The sequence below is a fragment of the Schistocerca nitens genome, chromosome 12 (assembly GCF_023898315.1).
Source record: "Schistocerca nitens isolate TAMUIC-IGC-003100 chromosome 12, iqSchNite1.1, whole genome shotgun sequence".
Lineage (NCBI taxonomy): Eukaryota > Metazoa > Arthropoda > Insecta > Orthoptera > Acrididae > Schistocerca > Schistocerca nitens.
In genome coordinates this window covers 129,645,527-129,665,268 of record NC_064625.1, presented here as the reverse complement: position 1 = coordinate 129,665,268, position 19,742 = coordinate 129,645,527, and the positions used below count along the sequence as shown (strand labels likewise).

Below are 19,742 nucleotides of genomic sequence, written 5' to 3'. Positions count from 1 at the left end.
GTGAAGGAGTGATGTGGGCATGGGAGAGGGAGAGAGAGAGAGAGAGAGAGAGAGAGAGAGAGAGAGAGAGAGAGAGGAGGAAAAGATGAGACAGTGGAAACAGGTTAGATACATCTTTCAACTATAGGTGATTGCTTCCTTTTCTTCCATTTTATGTATTATTCCATATGTCAATTTCTATTGTTATTTTTGTGTTCCGCAATGTTCCAATCTTCAAAAAGTAGTTCTTTCACAAATTTAGTACAATAGTTTTATAGCCTTGACTTTTCCATTTCCAAAAATATCTACTTTTGCTTAAATAACTTGTTAGTTTGTCAATTATTATTGCAATTAGAAAATTTCACTTCCTCAAAAGTTTTTGGTGAACTCAGAGAATCCTTGCACACATTAAAACTGCTCTCCCATATAAAGTACTGATAATTTTTCTATTTGCTAGTAGTACAGTTCTTGGTTAAATAAGCTTGCTTCACTACCTGTTGTATCTTTATCTCTTTAAAATTTTACATCTTTTATGTAGATATCTGAAAAGAAATAGATTAGTATTCTACCAAATTGTAGTTCCTTCAACACACATCTATAAATAAATCTATAAATATTTGTGTGGTCACGGCTTCAGATAGTCAGCACCTGAGAGTCAGACTGTATAAATCTACGTGAGCCATTTCTGGACATTCAGAGTGTGCAGTTACTGTATCACGTTCACAGCAAATCTAATAATTTGTACAGTTGTATTGTCAATTATTGCCACTTGTGAAAATTTTGAACATTCTCAGAGTTTTTGTAGCTTACTGACTTGTGCAGAGATAGTGATATCCTGTGGTTTACAAGGCTGAAAGGCTGAACTGTGTGTTAATAAATGTAAAGAAAAATGAGAACTAAATTCTGCAGTGTTGTGTGCATCATTTAATAACAGTTCACCATTGCCACTGTCCGCATGAAGGAGAGCAAAGCAGCTGGATTTAATACCCACCTTAGGCTGCACTACCTGCAAGGTACGTAATTCGGTGTGCCATTCTGACCTAACCTCGGGCCTCATGAAAATGGATACTAGTTAGTTTGGAGCAGTGTTGACCATGTAGAATTTGTGTCAGGCAGCTGTGTGTCCCTCATCCCTCCACTGATGATGTAAGTCAAGGGAGTGAAGTGGTGTGTAAGTGTAAGTGTGTGTGTGTGGGGGGGGGGGGGGGGAGGGCGGGCGCGCGCACATCTCAATTATATGGAGTCACTGCAGTAAGAAGGGTCAATGTGGAGGTGTGACAAAATGGCAGAAAGGAACTATCATGCTTGGACTGACCACACCATGAAGAAAGCTGCCCGATTTGTTGGTATATCAACACGGATTGCCCAACGTGTGCACAAGGAATGGAGTATCACTCAGGGCCCTGCAACACAGTACGAGAACAGAGGTCGGAAAAGATTCTAACCGACAGGGACCAGAGATGAAGGTAACACATTGTCAGTGATAATTGGTTTCAAAGCCAACAGGAATTGCTGCTGTTAGCGAATGGAGGTCCATCTCAACCACTTTCTGACTGAAGGCAACTGCTTTCAGCAGGCAGCACCACTGCTCACAGTGGCACATACAGGGGTTGGACGAAACCGTGGAAACACCAAAATCTTAACGCATTACCATGCTTAATATGTTGTAGTGGTAAGCCCATGTGAAATCAGCCAGCAGTCTGATTCTTGACAACTCAGATTTTCATTATTTTTTCTACATTTGAACTAGTAGTTGTTTGCATGAAAAATTCCAAATTAAAAAATTTTTCAAACCTTCATTTTTGAAAGATCAATTATGTGATTTTTGAAAATTTTTAAATCAGAACTTTTTTGTTTTGAAAAACATATTTACATTGGTCACAAATTATTTGTTAATGTATGTGCCAAATTTAATGATGGTTGTGGTGTGCGTACTGTAAGACCTTCAGTACACACACCATCAGATTATTTGACTTGTCGCTCTAACGAAGTAGGCGAGTGTCAGCAATATGTCTCGTGGTCTTATTGTGGCGTGTTTATCTTCTGCCATTAGGTCAGACGATAGAAATGCCACTTGCACGCTTAGAGTAGCAGATTGACGGTGACCAACTTTAAGCAGAACTTGATTAATTGTCACACACATTTATTAAAATAATAACAAGCATAAAAATTACTTAACTTGGTTCTGGATGCTATTTACAATTGACAATCTGAAGTTCCTTTGGTACTGGTACGTTAATCTTATTCTCACATATATCTCTGATACTTGACAAAAGTGTCTATACATTTATCTTCATGGCTATGTACAGGAATATGGTAATCTTATTGGGCGCAGACTGAAACTTGACTATAGGCTGGTACAGACAAATGTAGAACTCATACAGACTGTTGCAGACAAATGCAGACTGACTAATCGGAGGTCTGTACACTCGTTATAATACCTCGCGTGTTCAGGTATCACGGCGCGAGTGTGATCCGCGAGGACAAAAGGTTCTACGTTAGCAGCAATCTCATTGGCTGCGTTACCTATTAATACGCGGATCGGCGGAAGCAGAATTTGGTCCGTCTCTATGGTAGCGCCATCTCGTATTGCGGAGACGGACGAGCGCTGGGCCTGTGCTGTTGTGCTTAGCGGGGCGCGCTCTAGTGGGAAAGTTGTGTACGCGCTGACTACGTGGAACTATGTACACAACAGTGGTGTTCCAGTAGGAACATATTAAAATAAATTTCACTTAACAGGTCAGTGCAACACCTACTGCATTGTCTGTGGGGCTTTGAACTTGTTACTGAGAAGTAATATGTCAGAAACCAAATAAGACTGTCAAATCATAATTTTTGATTGAGTGACAACCAATTAATTACATTATTTGAATCATACACTTAAATTTAAATTCACATTTGGTCTTTACCATGTTGACACTGAAGATATTTTAGCACACACTATAACACATGCCCAAACAAGTCTATGAATAATTTACTCATTTATGCCTTTGTTTCACAAATACATCAACATTATTAACTTAGCAATCATGTAGCTGTTATTATTTGGCAACACATTGTTTGAGAACCTTGCAAAGAGAATTTTTTTACTCATCTTCAACAAGAAAGATGTTATGGTTATCTACTAACAATCTTATTAGAGTCTAAGATTGTACATTGCTGTTTTCTTTGAAATAACGTAGCCCAGTTCTCCCAAACAATAATGACAGGTTATTGTTGAAACAAGGCGTTCTTTTCCAATATAATCTAAGCCTTTTTGCAGCTCTTCATCTGAAAGTCTACATCTCCCTCCAGAGAATGTTGCAGGATTTAATTTACAAAGTGTGAATTTTTTTTTTTTTTTGTAGTCAATTCATCTGGTCTTCTTAACTATGAAAAATAAAGATCTGTTCCACAAGCAACTGTTTGTTGTCAAAGGCAAAAAGCAACAAGTCCTGTAATCTGTTCACAAGCTGCAGCATCTGGACACACATGAATTTTATGAACATTAAAATCCTTAAAATCGAAAACAATTTCTTCTTTACTTTTGTCTCAGCCCATAGTAATAAATGCAAGATTCTTCTGCATGTCAGTGACTGTTATCGCTTTATAAAATCTATTAGCCAAGCTCCTTTTTTATTCTGCATCCTCATCATTTGTGACACAGAAGTGACTGATGAATACATGCTTTACCCCATTCAAACAACTGATCATGCTGTGTTTCAACAACTGATTAATTTGAATGTTAAGAAAATTGCTTGGTCTTTAATTTTATGTGCATTTACTAAGTCAATGGTTTTGTTCTATATGAACATCCTCAGGTGACAAAGTGGCACATATGTGCCAGTGTCACAAAGAGTTAAAATGCTTGATTTCCCAATAAAACAGTGAACTGTTCATGTCGTAATACAACAAGTGCAACATTCCACTTCATTGGCTGTGCTTAGTACTTGTCATGTTCGAACTTGTGCCTATCGACATTTTGTTTGGCGATTAAGCACTTTAAATCATGACACCTGTTCTTTGGTGCCACTTTATCCCCTGAGCAGATGTGCACACAACAAGCTGGTCCTATACACTCAGCAGTGCTCTGCCAGTTTTATCTCAATTCATCTCTACTGAACTGAATTACTGTCAATAGAAGTGATTGTTTTTGTTTTACTTGTTACACACACACACACACACACACACACACACACACACACACACACACCTCTGTTGCTCTACAAATATACTACAGTAAATTACAAGTTATATAAATTGAAAACTGCATACTATCCCTTACATTATTTATATTTTATATGACGTAGTTTAGTACCGTTTTTAAATGGAAAAGTAGAGTATGCTTAATTAGGACTCAATAATTTCATTTTAACAATAGTTTTATGAACCAGCTACCAAACTAAGTGCAGTTGAGATACATTTGACACTACGAATAGCAGTAAAATAAAATTTATTTCCATGTGTTCCCTTTGGAATACCACCATGAAATTTGGCACACACATTAAAAAATAGTGAATGATTGACATACATTTTTTCAAAACAAAAAAGCATTCCCGTGTCAAAATTTTCAAAATTTATGTTTTTGTTAGGAAAATGTATCATTTTGATGAATTTTGTCAAACAGCACATTTTTTAAAGCCTACAATAAATTTTCAAAGCCTATCATAAATTGAATCAAACTGTATACATTTCTGGTCTGTACATCAAATACTTTTTGAGATATGGTGTTTTAAAGTTTCCAAACATGGCAAAAATTACAAAATTTCAGAAACTTTAAAAATTAATACCTCAAAATGTCCAAAAAAATATTATTAATGTCCAAAAAATCTTTAATTTTCTATTCTGTCCTATTTTGGTAAGTAGAGTAAAATGACAAAAAATTACAAATTCCTAAACTGTCAAGATTCCAATTTATATTTTTATTGGTTGACTTCAAATGGAGTGACTCGCAGGAAGCCCGTTGGCATTCAAAACAACTTCCAGTTATTTCAGAATGGATGAATACACGTCCTCTCTGGTTTTCAAGGGAATCTTATCCCATTCTACCTGCAAAATAGGAGCAAGTCCATGGAACGACGATGGAGGTGAATAGTGATCATGCACCCTTCTCTCCAAAGGCTGAATAATATTGAGATCTGATGACTGAAATGACCACGACGGATGTGACAGTTCATCCTCGTGCTCACAAAAGCAGTCCTGGATGATACGAGTTGTGTGAATTGGAGCAAAACAGACATTCTACTGTGGGATGGACCTCCCCACATAAACCAGTAATGTGACCTTGCAGAGTACTTGTGGGCCCTGGGAATATCACAATATGGCTGCCCAAACCATCACCGAATCTCTGCCACATGTCAGTCTTGGGATGTTTACTCGGCCACAAGTTGGGTACAGTGAGAAACAAGACGCATCCGACCAAATTACACTGTCTATTGTTGACAAAGACCTTAATGGCAAAAAGTTATAATTGTGAGAGTGTCTTTTTGTTGTGCCTATCTGTGACTCAGCATCTCCACTACTTGGTGAGTAGCAACTGTCATTCTCATAATATTGTTACATTCCATCCTGGATTTTCCACTGTTCCTTAGTTCAGGTTTTAAGGCTTCAGCACCACATTTTCCTGTTACAAGCATTTGCATCATTGGTGAGTGGTTTTGAAATTACATGTCACTCTGTTATTTCCCGATTATGGAGTTCCCATCATGTTTTGTTTGGCACTGACAGAGTTAGAAAGTGTGGCATTCAGTTCTGCAGTAACTTTTGCAGCTTTCATCTTCTTATTTTTTGTCACAATCCTCTTCAATGATCATGTGCCACGATCACTCCACATGTACTTTAGTCTGATAAGACTTAGCAGATGACATTTCTCCAGTTTCCTTGGATTTGATACAAATCTTTGATATGGTGCCTCTTTAAACACCAAAGGCTTTGGCTGCCTCGGTTGGCTTACCGTATGAGTGCCAACAGTTAACCCACATTCAAATTCATTTAGCTCCAACATACACTATCTGAGAAAAAGTATCCGGACACCTGGCTGAAAATGACTTACAAGTTTGTGGCATCGGGGTTAGGTTGGATTGTTTGGCGGGAAGAGACCAAACAGCGAGGTCATCGGTCTCATCGGATTATGGAAGGATGGGGAAGGAAGATTGCCGTGCCCTTTCAAAGGAACCATCCCAGCATTTGCCTGGAGTGATTTGGGGAAATCACAGAAAACCTAAATCAGGATGGCCGGATGCGGAATTGAACCGTCGTCCTCCGGAATGCAAGTCCAGTGTGCTAACCACTGCACCACCTCGCTCGGTGCACCCTCCATCAGTAATGCTGGAATTGAGTATGGTGTTGGCCCACCTGTTACCTTGATGACAGCTTCCACTATCGCAGGCATATGTTCAGTCAGGTGCTGGAAGGTTTCTTGGAGAATGGCAGCCCATTCTTCATGGAGCGCTGCACTGAGAAGAGGTATCGATATCGGTCGGTGAGGACCAGCACAAAGTCGTTGTTCCAAAACATCCCAACGGTGTTCTATAGAATTCAGGTCAGCGCTCTGTGAAGGCCAGTCCATTGCAAGGATGTCATTCTCATGTAACAACTCCATCACAGGCTGTGCGTTATGAACAGGTGCTCAATCGTGTTGAAAGGTGCAAATCACCATCCCCGTACCGCTCTTCAAATGGCTCAAAGCACTATGGGACTTAACATCTGAGGTCATCAGTCCCCTAGACTTAGAACTACTTAAACCTAAGGACATCACACACATCCACGCCTGAGGCAGGATTCAAACCTGTGACCATAGCAGCTGTGTGCTTCCGGACTGAAGTGCCTAGAACCGCTCGGCCACAGCGGCCGGCACACTCTTCAACAGTGGGAAGCAAGAAGGTGCTTAAAACATCAATGTAGGCCTGTGCTCTGATAGTGCCATGCAAAACAACAAGGGGTGAAAGCCCCCACCATGAAAAACACGACCACACCATAACACCACTGCCTCCGAATTTTACTGCTGGCACTACACATGCTGGCAGACGATGTTCACCGGGCATTCACCACACCCACAATCTGCCATCGGATTGCCACATTGTGTACCATGATTTGTCACTCCACACAACATTTTTCCACTGTTCAATCATCCAATGTTTACACTCCTTACACCGAGCGAGGTATCGTTTGGCATTTACCGGCACGATGTCTGGCTTATGAGCAGCTGCTCAACCACGAAATCCAACTTTTATCACCTCCCACCTAACTGTCACAGTTCTTGCAGTGGATCCTGATGCAGTTTGGAATTCTTGTGTGATGGTCTGGATAGATGTCTGCCTACTACACGTTATGAACCTCTTCAACTGCCGGTAGTCTCTGTCAGTCAGCAGACGAGGTCGGCCTGTACGTTTCTGTGCTGTACATGTCCCTTCACGTTTCCACTTCACTATCACATCGGAAACAGTGGACGTAGGGATGTTCAGGAGTGTGAAAATCTTTTGTACAGATGTATGACAGAAGTGACAGCAAATTACCTGACCACGTTCGAAGTTAGTGAGTTCCGCAAAGTGCCCCATTCTGCTCTCTCACAATGTCTAATGACTACTGAGTTTCAGTGATGTATGTACTTTATTTATATTCCCTTCTGAGAACTTTTCAAACCACCTTCATACATTGCACCACTTCCAAGTCAATTAGCAGTGAAGTTAGCCGATCGGGCCACTGCACGTGCAAATTTGAGTGTTCCACCGGATGGTGTCACCGTACCAAATGAGAGACCGATACAGACATCAGACGTGAGACGGTAGTAAAGATCCAACCCAAACAAAAGCCCGGGCACTGTCATGCACTGTCATCTGCGCTATGAGAACAACTGACACTTATTGCATCTGGCAGGCTGCTCAAATTTTTACATGCAACAACCCGATTGGTTAACTTCGATGATAATTAACTCAGAAATGGTGCAACATATTGAATTTTTTCTTTTTTCTTTTTTTTTTTTCTTCATAAGGATTATTCCACAGCACAGCCTACCCTGCGACATCCCTATGAGCTTTTCAGAATGTTTCTGACTACCCTCAATATTGTACTATTTTCAGTGAGGGGTACGGGGACTTTTCAGACACTTTGAATTCAGATCTCATCAGGCAGAGGTAAAGCAGTTTAGATAAACATATCACTTTTACTGATATGTAAAATACTGTGAAATTATTTAATCGGACAGATAAAAAATCTAGTCTCCAAGTGGCGGCAGAACACACACATAAAAGACTGTTGTGATTGGCAAGCTTTTGGAGCCAGTGTCGCCTTCTTCAAGCAGAAGGGTGTCAGGGGGAAGAATCCAGTTTCTCAGAACTCTGCAGGTGGGAACTAGCACTACAATGTGTCCTTGGTTCTCGCCACCCACCTGGCCTTAATTTACATTAATTTCTTCCGTTTCAGCTTTTCTTCACTGTAACTACTCTTCGCTTCCCTACACTTTAGTTTTCTACATCTTTCATTGTCTTTCCTGTCTGTTTTTCACCACCCCCTCCCAGTTATGTTACGTACAAATCACTTAGCTTACTCACTCTTATTAACTCGTGCACGATGTTTTAGTAGTAATCTCTGTCTTGCATATTACCCTGTCTACCACCTTTACCACCTTTAAGCTCTCAGGTGTCCAAACCTTGTCCGATGCAGCCCCCAACAATCAGTCTTTCCTTCTCTTCCTGTACGGTAAGTCTCCCCGGACCCACAGTTTTGGGTGACTTTCCCTTTTCCTAGACCTCTCCAGTCCTTTTCCTTCACCCTTCTTCCTTCCTCTTCAACCCCTCTCCATGAAGAAGGAACCACTGGCTCCGAAAGCTTGCCAATCACGACAGCCTTCTATGTATGTGTTCTGACGCTGCTTGGTGAGCAGATTTTTTATTTATCCAATTAAATAATTTCATCAATAACTGATTGTTTTCATTGTTATAAAATACTGTGAGAAACCCTAGGACTGTTGCCTCAGACACACAGCAGCACACTCAGGTTTTCAGCTGGCACCACTGTAGTACACACACAAAAATCTGCCACCTCAACTACACTCACCTTCGCACATGCTCACGCAGGTGCTTCTGTTCCTTGTACGAGCGCTCACACGTATCACACCGGTACGGCCGTTCACTGCTGTGAATACGCACGTGGGACTCGTAGTGACTGCGCTTCACAAATCGCTTCTCACAAGTTTCGCACTGGTAACGGAACTCTCCAGTGTGGGTTTTCCTAAATTGGAGAAAGCACTCGATACAGCACATCAGTGTAATAACAGTCCTGCGGTTGTAACAAAAAGAAAACCAACAACTTGCAAAGATGATTAATTCCATTACAATACCACCACATCTGTGAAACCAAGAAGTGTTAAGATTGTAAAAACAAAACGAATAAACAATGTGGAGAAAAAAAAGGGACTGTATTGTAGCTGAATATTTTCAGCATCACAAATGTGTAATACCACAAAGATCCATTGTTGAGGACACTAAAATGCACAAGTTTGTTCCCTTCGCCCATTTACATTCTGCTGTTATGAATTGCAACATTCACGAACTGAACATGAAACGGAAAAATAATGTCCACCTGTATAAAAATTGTTTCAAGGTTGTGCAGAAAAGTGTGCATTATCTTGTAAATTCTTTTTTAAGCAGGCTTCTAACAGAAATGAGAATTCTGAGCAAACTCAGCTTTTTTAAGCTAAATTTACAGACTTTCCTCTTGCACTATCCTCATACTCTGAGAGATCACGAACATAATTTAGACTAATTTCCTGCAGTACATGTTTTCTTGGTTGTCAAATTGGGCTCCACATTAAACAACACTTACACATTAATGTATGTCTGTTTTGGTGCTTTTTTTTAAATTTTTCCCTCTGTTATGCATCTGTTATACGAGGGTCACTCCAAAAGAAATGCACACTATTTTTTTTTTAAATCCATCTTTTATTCTGCATGTTTGAAAGTTTTACAGTGTGTAGATACATTCTTTAGGAACAATATTTTCATTTCTCCACAAAATTTCCATCCCTCTCAACTGCCTTATGCCGTCTTGGAACCAGCACCTGTATACCTGCACAGTAAAATTCTGGACCAACCTGTTGGAGCCACTGTTTTACAGCGTGCACAAGGGAGTCATCATCTTCAAACATTGTTCCACAAAGAGAGTCTTTCAGTTTCCAAAAGAGATGATAGTCACATGGAGCCAGGTCAGGAGTGTATGGCGGGTGTTTCAGTGTTGTCCATCCGAGTTTTGTGATCGCTTCCATGGTTTTTTGACTGACATGTGGCCGAGCATTGTCGTGCAACAGCAAAACATCCTGTTTTTGCCGATGTGATCAAACACGACTCAGTCAAGCTTGAAGTTCCTTCAGTGTCATCATATATGCATCACAATTTATGGTCGTTCCACTTGGCATGATGTCCACAAGCAAGAGTCCTTTGGAATCGAAAAACACCGTAGCCATAACTTTTCCAGCAGAAGGTGTGGTTTTGAATTTTTTTTTTCTTGGGTTAATTTGCATGATGCCACTCCATTGATTGCCTCTTCGTCCCTGGTGAAAAACGATGGAGCTATGTTTCATCACCTGTCACAATTCTTCCGAGAAATTCATCTCCACCATTCTCGTACTGTTCAAAAAGTTCACTGCATACCATTTTTCTTGTTTCTTTGTGAACCACTGTCAACATCCTGGGATCCCACCTGGCACAAACTTTTTTTAACGCCAACACTTTCAGTATTCTGCAAACACTTCCTTCCCCCATCCCAATGTAGCGTGACAATTCGTTCACTGTGATGTGTCTGTCAGCAGTCACCAATTCATTAACTCTCTGCACATTATCTGGAGTGTGTGCAGTACGAGGCCTGCCGCTGCGAGGAAAATCCTCAATATTGCCGTGCCCGCTTTCATCACGTAACCTGCTTGCCCACTGACTAACTGTACTGCGATCGACAGCAGCATCTCCATACACTTTTTTCAACCTCTTGTGTATGTTTCCCACTGTCTCATTTTCACAGCACAGGAATTCTATGACAGCACGTTACATCTGACAAATGTCAAGTGTAGCAGCCATCTTCAAGACATGCTGTGATGGCGCCACTCACGGGAACAGGTTGAACTAAGTTTGAAAACAATTGGGAAGTATGTATCTACACACAGTAAAACTTTCACATGTGAGGAATGAAAACTGTATTTTTACAAAAATAGTGTGCATTTCTTTTGGAGTGACCCTCGTATATTTGCTTCTTCATGGAGGTCACTGGTGGTGTTGATAAATGCACTGACAGAAAAAAAATTGCAACACAAATAAGAAGTTATGTGACATAAACAAAAGTTGGCATGCATATTCCTACCTCTGAAAGATGATGTGTATTCAGATTTTGCACCAGTCACTTAAGAGTGGTGCCAGTAGAACTGCTATCAGGAGGCAAATCAAGTTTATTTTACACACATGCTGTAATGGTCATGAGCATTAGTTACCTTTAAGATTGGACATGGTGTATTGATATTAGTCAAGAATGCCTTTAAGGTGATGAAGAAGCCATTAACAACACTTCACTGACTTTTAACAAAATAATGGGGCTATGAGAAGCTACCTTTTATGATACTGCAGAAAGATTTGGCAAGAATGTAGTCACCACATATGATTGATGGCAAGAATGTGTGGTCACAAGGAGGCTACATTTCGGATGGCCAAGTGGCACTGCCGAAAGAGAAGACCGCCGTGTTCGGTGTAAGGCTCTCGCACATTGTACCAAACCTGCAGCAGCAATTTGGGCAACAGTCGGCGTCACAGCGACGCGAGGAAGTATCATAAATTGGTTACTTCAATGACAGCTCCGAGCCACACACGCTGTAGCACACATTCCACTCACCCCAAACTGCCTCCATTTGTGACTTCAGTGGTGTCAAGCGAGAGCTCGCTAGAGGGCAGGGAGAAGATCTACTGTGTTTTCCTGCTGAAAGCTGGTTCTGCCTTGGAGCCACTGATGGCTGTGTATTGGCTAGATGGAGGCCAGTTGATGACCTGCAACCAACTGTCTGTGTGCCAAACACACTGGACCTACACCTAATGACAACTTAAGTGTACACACAACGACCATTAACCATCCTTGTATTGACTGATCAAGTGCAACAGGCATACGGCACCTGTACAACACAATGCAAGCACATTTGCGTGCTTGCGTTCACCTTCTGGGGATTTCACTGGTAAATGGAAATGCCGTGTGACTAGGGCCTCCTGTCGGGTAGACTGCTCGCCTGGTGCAAGTCTTTCGAGATGACGCCACTTCGGCGACTCGCGTGTCGACGGGGATGAAATGATGATGATAAGGACAACACGACACCCAGTCCCTGAGCGGAGAAAATCTCCGACCCAGCCGGGAATCGAACCCGGGCTGTTAGGTATGACATTCCGTCGCGCTGACCACTCAGCTACCAGGGGCGGACATATCACTGGTTATTAATGTACCAGCATTTAATATTTGCAATAAATTATCTCATGCTTACATTAACTCTTGTGATGTAAATCATTTAAATATGCTAACTACACGAATGTATTCCTGAAATTTTGTTACTCTGCATTAATTATTTTTTGATGTTGCAATTTTTTTCCCATAAGTGTAGTCTGAAGTGCAGGCTGGAATCTGTGTCTCCCTGAACAAAGCCTTGTACTTATTTATAAGGCTCTGTTCAGCAAGAGGAGCCAATTCTATAGTAATGTAGTTGATGTGCTGCTAATTTTTGGTACATTTCTGGAAAATGGTTCAAATAACTGGTCCATGTACTTCTGCCACATCATATGGAATGTTGTAAACACCCAGAACTCTAAGGCCACAATTACGCTACATCAAGGACCAAAAAAACCCCTAATATGTGAAGTACATACACTAATAAATAATATGTGGGAAAATGGAAGCATGCCTGAGACCAGAGAACTGAAATAATATGCCTTATTTATGAGAAAGGAGAAAACTGTATAAAGCACTAAACGAACTGGGCATCTGACACAGGCTACAGAAGATAGTTAGTAATGAAGGACACAGAGGCAAAAGTAGAGGTGAAACCAAAATGACCAAGAACTTTAATTTTACAAATGGAGTGAAACAGGGTGATGGTCTCTCTAGAGTCCTGTTCAACTTTTCACTTCACAGTCTGGGAAAAGAGAGAGAGAGAGAGAGAGAGAGAGAGAGAGAGAGAGAGAGAGAGAGAGAGAGAGAGAGAAGAACAATAATGATGAAATCCAGTCAGGTATGCCCATGTATAGGTGATACTGCAATTGTGACATGGCATGGTATGTAAACACACTTTAAAAAAATTCAGGAAATAATGGAAGCAGAAGGAATAAAAATTGAACTAACTGTAAACAAAAAGAAGACAAAATACATAGTAATGTCCAATTCTATATATAACTTGAAGGTTTCAAATAAATGTTTTAAAGCTGTCAGTTGCTTCCATTCTCCACATGTCCTCTTAAACAGAGATAATAATATGAGACTTCGTATTAGAATAATGATACAAAGTGGAAACAGAGCCTATTATGCAAACATACAGATACTCAAGAATTCTCTAACAACAATATCAACCAAGTTAATAGCATACCATTCCATGGTGTGGCCAGTTGTTACATGTGGGCCACAAATGTGGGCAACAATAGTATCAGATACGAAAAACCTAAGAGCATTTGAGCGGAAAATCCTGTGAAAAATTTATGGGTCTGTTACAGAATCAGAGAGTTGGAGAGTAAGGTACAACCATGAAATACAAGAGCTTATACAAGGGAAAGACACAGAGAAATTTGTTAAATCTGAAAGAGTATGTTGGTTAGGTCATATGAAGAACAGATAGACAGACAACAGGGTACCTAAATTAATAATGAAAGGCAGCCCGTGTTCTACCAGAAGGAGGGGCCATCCAACAGCTAGATGGCTTACACTTACATAGAGCTTTCGGCCACAACCTTCATCAGTAAGAGAGACATACACACAACTCACATTCAAAAGCAAGCACACCTCACGTACACATGACAGCGAATTGCAACATTTCAAGCCGGAATGCTCATGTCATTCCAGCCTGAGATGCTGGACGTGGTGGTCATGTGTGTGTGTGAGGTGTACATCTCTCTTTACTGACGATGGCTGTGGCTGAAACCTCTATGTAATTGTCTTTTACGTGTGCCAGTCGGCAACTTAATGTGTTTTCTTTATAGGAAGTAGCAACCTGTCTTTTCCTACATTGTTGATATTCCTACCTGTAGTTTCCATTGTTTCAAATGCAAAGAGGTATGATAAGACAAACATGAAATTGACCATTTAAAAAAATGCAAAGTTGCACAGTATACTTCCTCAGCTTGTATTTAAGATTTTCAATTGAGGTGAACAGCCAGAGTACCGTATTTACTCGAATCTAAGCCGCACTTTTTTTCCGGTTTTTGTAATCCAAAAAACCGCCTGCGGCTTAGAATCGAGTGCAAAGTAAGCGGAAATTCTGAAAAATGTTGGTAGGTGCCGCCACAACTAACTTCTGCCGTCGAATATATATGTAGCGCTACACAGCATGCTTTGCAGGCACAAAGATAAATGCTGGCGCCAAAACCTCTGCGTCAGTAAATAAATTTAAAAAAAACGTGGAAGACGAGCTTTTTTTCTCCGCCCCGAGTTTCGACCACTGCATTTTCATGCATTATCCAATGAAGTAAATACAAATTCCGTATTGTTCATCATCGAATGTAGCCTCATTTCAATGTACTACGAAACTCCGACTGGCGAGACTGTTTGGGATGTTTGTCAATATGGCCAACTCTGCGTTCTGAATTTTTTCCTACCTGTGAGAAGAGATGGTTGCTAATAGGAACTTTTATGAATTGTGAATCACATGCAGTATTCTCTTCATCATAAGAATAATATGAATATAAACATTTTGCCATGTATTCTTTCGTGTTTGCTGCTATTTCATTTAAATCCTGTCTGCCTAATAAACTACGAAACTAGAGTGAGACAACAGCAAATGCGGAAGAATATACATATCATATCATGTTTATATTCGTATTATTCTTATGTTGAATAGTGATACAGTCAGAAATGAAGCATGGCAACAGATTAGATTTTTAAATCTAAGATGACTAATTTCTGTGCAGAAAGAGGCGTCTGCAAATATTTTCAAACGGAGAAAAAATTTCGCTAAACTCTTGTTCAGAACATCTATCATACGCAGCCTATTATTTGGTTCTTGTTGATCATTATCAAAGTAAGCAGCAGTGTAAGTAACAACAAATAGCAGTCTCTTGCCATTGTTTCGCTAATGAGACGATTCCTCTTTTTTTTTAAAAAAAAAAAAAGGTTGTAAGCGGCTGTAGCATGCACAAAGGCAAGCCATGCCACGAGCGGCGACAAGCCGTAAACACTCATTATCAGTATGCGACAAACAATGCATGACACAGAACAGTTATGCATTTCCAGCTTAGAGTGACATAAACACCTATAACAAAGAGAACGGCACTTATCAGATCAAAGAAAAATAAACAATCGATTGAAACCAGACGAGGCACGTGAGAAAGGAAGGGTACCTTTATAAATACGGACGGAGCGCCTGACGCATAGCAATGGCTACCTCGTAAAGCTTAACTGCTAAGCTTATGACTCGAAGCAAACTACTGTAGCTGTATCGTCATTCATTGGACCTAAATTGTGTCTCATATTACAGTGGACCAACTTTGTTTCGATTTGGAGGTGCTGCCTAAAACTTTTCTCCCCCCTTGAATTTTGAGTCTCAAATTTCAGGTGTGGCTTAGATTCGGGAAAACTTTTTTTCCTTGATTTCACGTCTCATTTTTCAGGTGCGGCTTAGATTTGAGTGCGGCTTAGATTCGAGTAAATACGGTAGTCACTTTGACTCACCCTACCAGACAGCAATAGCATCGCTCCACCAATTTAGCAACTTACCTATTTACTTCCCCCATTGCAAAGCTCACGGTCATAGGATGGGACATGATTTTCAACCTCTTACTCTACATTATGCCTCTACATCTATATAGGCTCAATTTCCATTCTCAGTTCCCCAGTCACCAGGATTGGGTGACATTTCTTATATTTTTTTACTTGAACTAGCCCAATCACAGGTAGAACTGTAGCTAAGATAGTTCTTACTGGTATCCACTGCCTTATAAAAAACCTTTTACAACTGAAGCAGTTTAACTCCATATGAGGCAGCACAAAAAGAACTATATATTTTCAAATTGTTTACAAAACAACCTTATCCCCTTCAAAATACTCTCCATTACAACTAATACATTTGTCCCACCAGTGCTTCCACTGTTCGAAACACTTTTTGTAGTCATCTTTAGAAATGGCTGAGAGCTTCTCCCTCATTTTTTTCTTGACTTCTTCAGTGTCATCAAATCAGTGTCCTTTCATCCCCTTTTCATGCTTGGAAACAAGAAAAAGTCGCACGGAGCCAGGTCAGGTGAGTAAGATGTGTGGGGCAGTGAAACCATGCCATTTTTAGTCAAAAATAACAGAGATGGCTGTGAGTGCAAGTGCCTTGTCTTGGTGGAAGGACCAAACTCCTGTCTACCACAAAATCACTGAACCTAGCTCCAAGATAACCAACTAATCTCTGACAGTTGAGTAATTGTCTGTCTACTGTCTGTGAACAAAATCTCTAGAACTTTTTCAATATTTTTTGCTCAATTCGGGCAGCTGATGGATGTCCGGAATGAGATTTGTCATCAATTGACATTTTGCCATTTTTAAATCAAGCAAACCACCCATAGACTCGAGTTTTTCCCATAGTGTCACCTTGGTAAGATGTTTTCAACATTGAAACAGTTTCAGTAGCATTTGTGCTGGGTAGAAGACAAAGTTTCACAGCTGTACATTGTTCACTTAAACTTCCCATTATAAAAAATAAAACAAGAACAAACCAGCAGTATCAAAAAGAATCACTGCAGATGAACAGTACAGGCCAGTTCGACAACACAGTTGGTACTGAACGGGCAACGAGTTGCGCAACACACACTTAGCGGCAGAAATGTGTACTAAAAAAGCCCTGCTCGCAGCATTGTTACTCCAGTTTTTTAATACCCTTCCATATCTACAATAATGCTCAGTCGTGGATGTTTATTAAACAGGATTACTATTGAGAAAGTTTAAAGAACCAGTATTTATGACTGCTGCAGATCTATCCCACTGCCACCGAGGTGCACCTCACGTAAGGACCACAGAGGAAAGATAGGAGACATCGACACTCCTACAGAAGTATACAGACAGTTTTTTGCTTCCTCCATTTCGAAGTGGAACAGGAAAAGAGCTGACTTCAAGTGGTGCAAGGGACCATACACCACAAGTGTGTGGATGTAGATGACGGTGGCAGATACTGTCGGAAGCTAAGGTTCCGTAGAGAACTGACACGACAGTTAATGCGAGAGGTGCTCCTACACTCACGTGTGCTCGATGAAGCTGCTCTTCTGCAGGTAGACCTTCCCGCAGGTGCCGCAGCTGAAGCGGCTCGCCTCCGGCTGCTCGGTGTGACGCGCCTCCACGTGTGCCCGCAGGCTGGAGCGCGACGAGTAGCGCCGCCGGCAGCGGTCGCAAGCGAACGGCTGCGGGTCCGCGTGGCGTGCCACGTGGCGATCCAGGGTGTCCTTCCGCCGGAAACGGGTCCCACAAATTTCGCACGAGTACCGCGGCTCCTGTCGCACCGGGAAAATGTAAGGTAGTGTGGCATCTCCACTCGCTCTGGTGTCGCTCGTACAGTTAATATGTACTAAGTTTTAATTTTTCTCAACTTTCGCCAAGTAATGCACTACATATGTAACACTAATTTCCAGACTTCTGGAAGGCATGATGTCGGCAACTATTCTGTTTAACCAAATTACAAGGGGGTCCACCTCTGCGCCACCTCCCCCCACCCCACCCCCGCAAAAAAAAAAAAAAAAATCTTTTGAAAGTTATATATTTTCAAACTATGTATCAAATAGCCTTATCCCCTTCAAAATACTCTCCATCGCAGTATTGGTTAAAAACAGTCTTGGTTGCAATTTTAGTTTTTTATTTTTCAACGATGCGTTTTGCCTTATTTAGGCATCTTCAGGTTACCTTTTCTAGATTGACGCAAGAGGCACCAAGATCTGCATAACGCGTTCTCGTTCACAGGAGCGAGTAACAGTAAGATGGGGGCTCAGGTAGTAAGCATAATGTGCCCCAGCGTCGTGTGCCAGTAGTGGCGCATTATGCTTACTACCTGAGCCCCCATCTTACTGTTACTCGCTCCTGTGAACGGGAACGCGTTATGCAGATCTCGGTGCCTCTCGCGTCCATCTAGAAAAGATAACCTGAAGATGCTTAATAAGGCAAAACGCGTCATTGAAAAATAAAACACTAAATTTGCAACCAAGACTGTTTTTAACCAATACTGTTAAGAACTGGTTTGCTGTATGCCACATATGGATTGGAAAAACTCTCCACTACAACTAATACGTTTGACCCGCAGGTGCTTCCACTGTTCAAAACATTTTTTGTAGTCATATTTAGAAATGGCTGACAGCTCCTCTCTCATTTTTTTCTCAGCTTCTTCAGTGTTGTCAAATCGGTGTACCTTCGTGCCTCTTTTCATGCGTGGAAATAAGAAAAAGGCGCACGGAGCCAGGTCAGGCAAGTAAGATGCATGGGGCAGCGGGACCATGCTATCTGTAGCTCAAACCTGTGTAACAGAGATGGCTGTGTGTGCAGGTACATTGTCACGGTGGAAGAACCAGTCTCCTGTCTGCCACAAATCGGGTCAATTTGATGAACAAGATAACCCATTAATCTCTGACAATTGATCAACTGTGTCGACGGTCTGCGAGCATAAGCTCTCGAACTTTTTCAATATATTTGTCGATTAGGGCAGTTGATGGATGTCCAGAATAAGGCTTGTCATCAATCGACATTTCCCATTTCTAAATCGAGTAAAACACTCGTACACTTGAGTTTTTCACATAGCGTCATCTTGATAAGCCGTTTTCAACATTAAAACAGTTTCAGCAGCATTTTTACTGAGTAGAAAACAAAATTTCACAGATGCACATTGGTCATTTAAGCTCACCATCATAAAAAATGAAACAAGAATAAAACAGCACTAGCAAAAACAATCACTGCAGATGAACAGAACAAGCCAGGTTGATGACACAGGCGGCACTGAACTGGCAATGAGTTGTGTTATATATGATTAGCGTCAGAAATCCGTACTACACAAGGTTCACCCACGGCAATGTGATTCCTCCTTTTTTTTGTGAGTACCCCCTCACATGCACTAAATTTCAGAGAATTGTCAAAGCTACAATATTGATTTCCTTTATTACTTGATGACTTTGAGCACTGGAACACTGACAGGAAAGGTACAGGAGTGGTGTATATGATGAGAAGGAGAAAGCTAGATATTTTAGACATGGTAGAGACAAGACGGAAAGGAGAAGGCTGCAAGCAACTGAGGAAAGTTTACTGATTCTACTGACGTGGAAATGAAGAAAGAAGACAAAAGAGTGTGGCAGTTGTTGTGAGGGAGGTTCTAAAAGATGAGATATAGATGATAAGTGACAGTATGATGGAGATCAGAATAATGAAAAGGGAAGAAGTACGAAGGGAGATCAGATGTATGAATCTGAAGTGGATCACAAGAAAAGCAGGACTTTGGAAGAGCTACAAAAGCAGTCAAACTGACAAAGGATAATAGTCAAGGGAGACTTGAATGCTCATGTAGGGAGTGAAATACAAGGTGATTAAAATATTCTAGGAGCAGAAGGATGGGGAAGTGG

The 19,742-nt window shown here is 41.0% G+C and overlaps 1 protein-coding gene across 2 annotated transcripts in view; it reads right to left on the bottom strand.

The window, feature by feature from the left end:
• The window catches only part of LOC126215128 (zinc finger protein ZFP2-like), an 81,007-nt gene that overhangs the window by 6,455 nt on the left and 54,810 nt on the right, over positions 1-19,742 (bottom strand). Inside the window, exons 10-11 of one of the 2 annotated variants that reach the window (XM_049941789.1) lie at positions 17,392-17,639; positions 9,013-9,186 (exon numbers count right to left, since the gene is read on the bottom strand). In XM_049941789.1, the coding sequence (XP_049797746.1) occupies positions 9,013-9,186; positions 17,392-17,639 (422 nt within the window). The remainder of the gene's footprint in view (positions 1-9,012; positions 9,187-17,391; positions 17,640-19,742) is intronic. The other variant, XM_049941790.1, reaches the window with a different exon arrangement.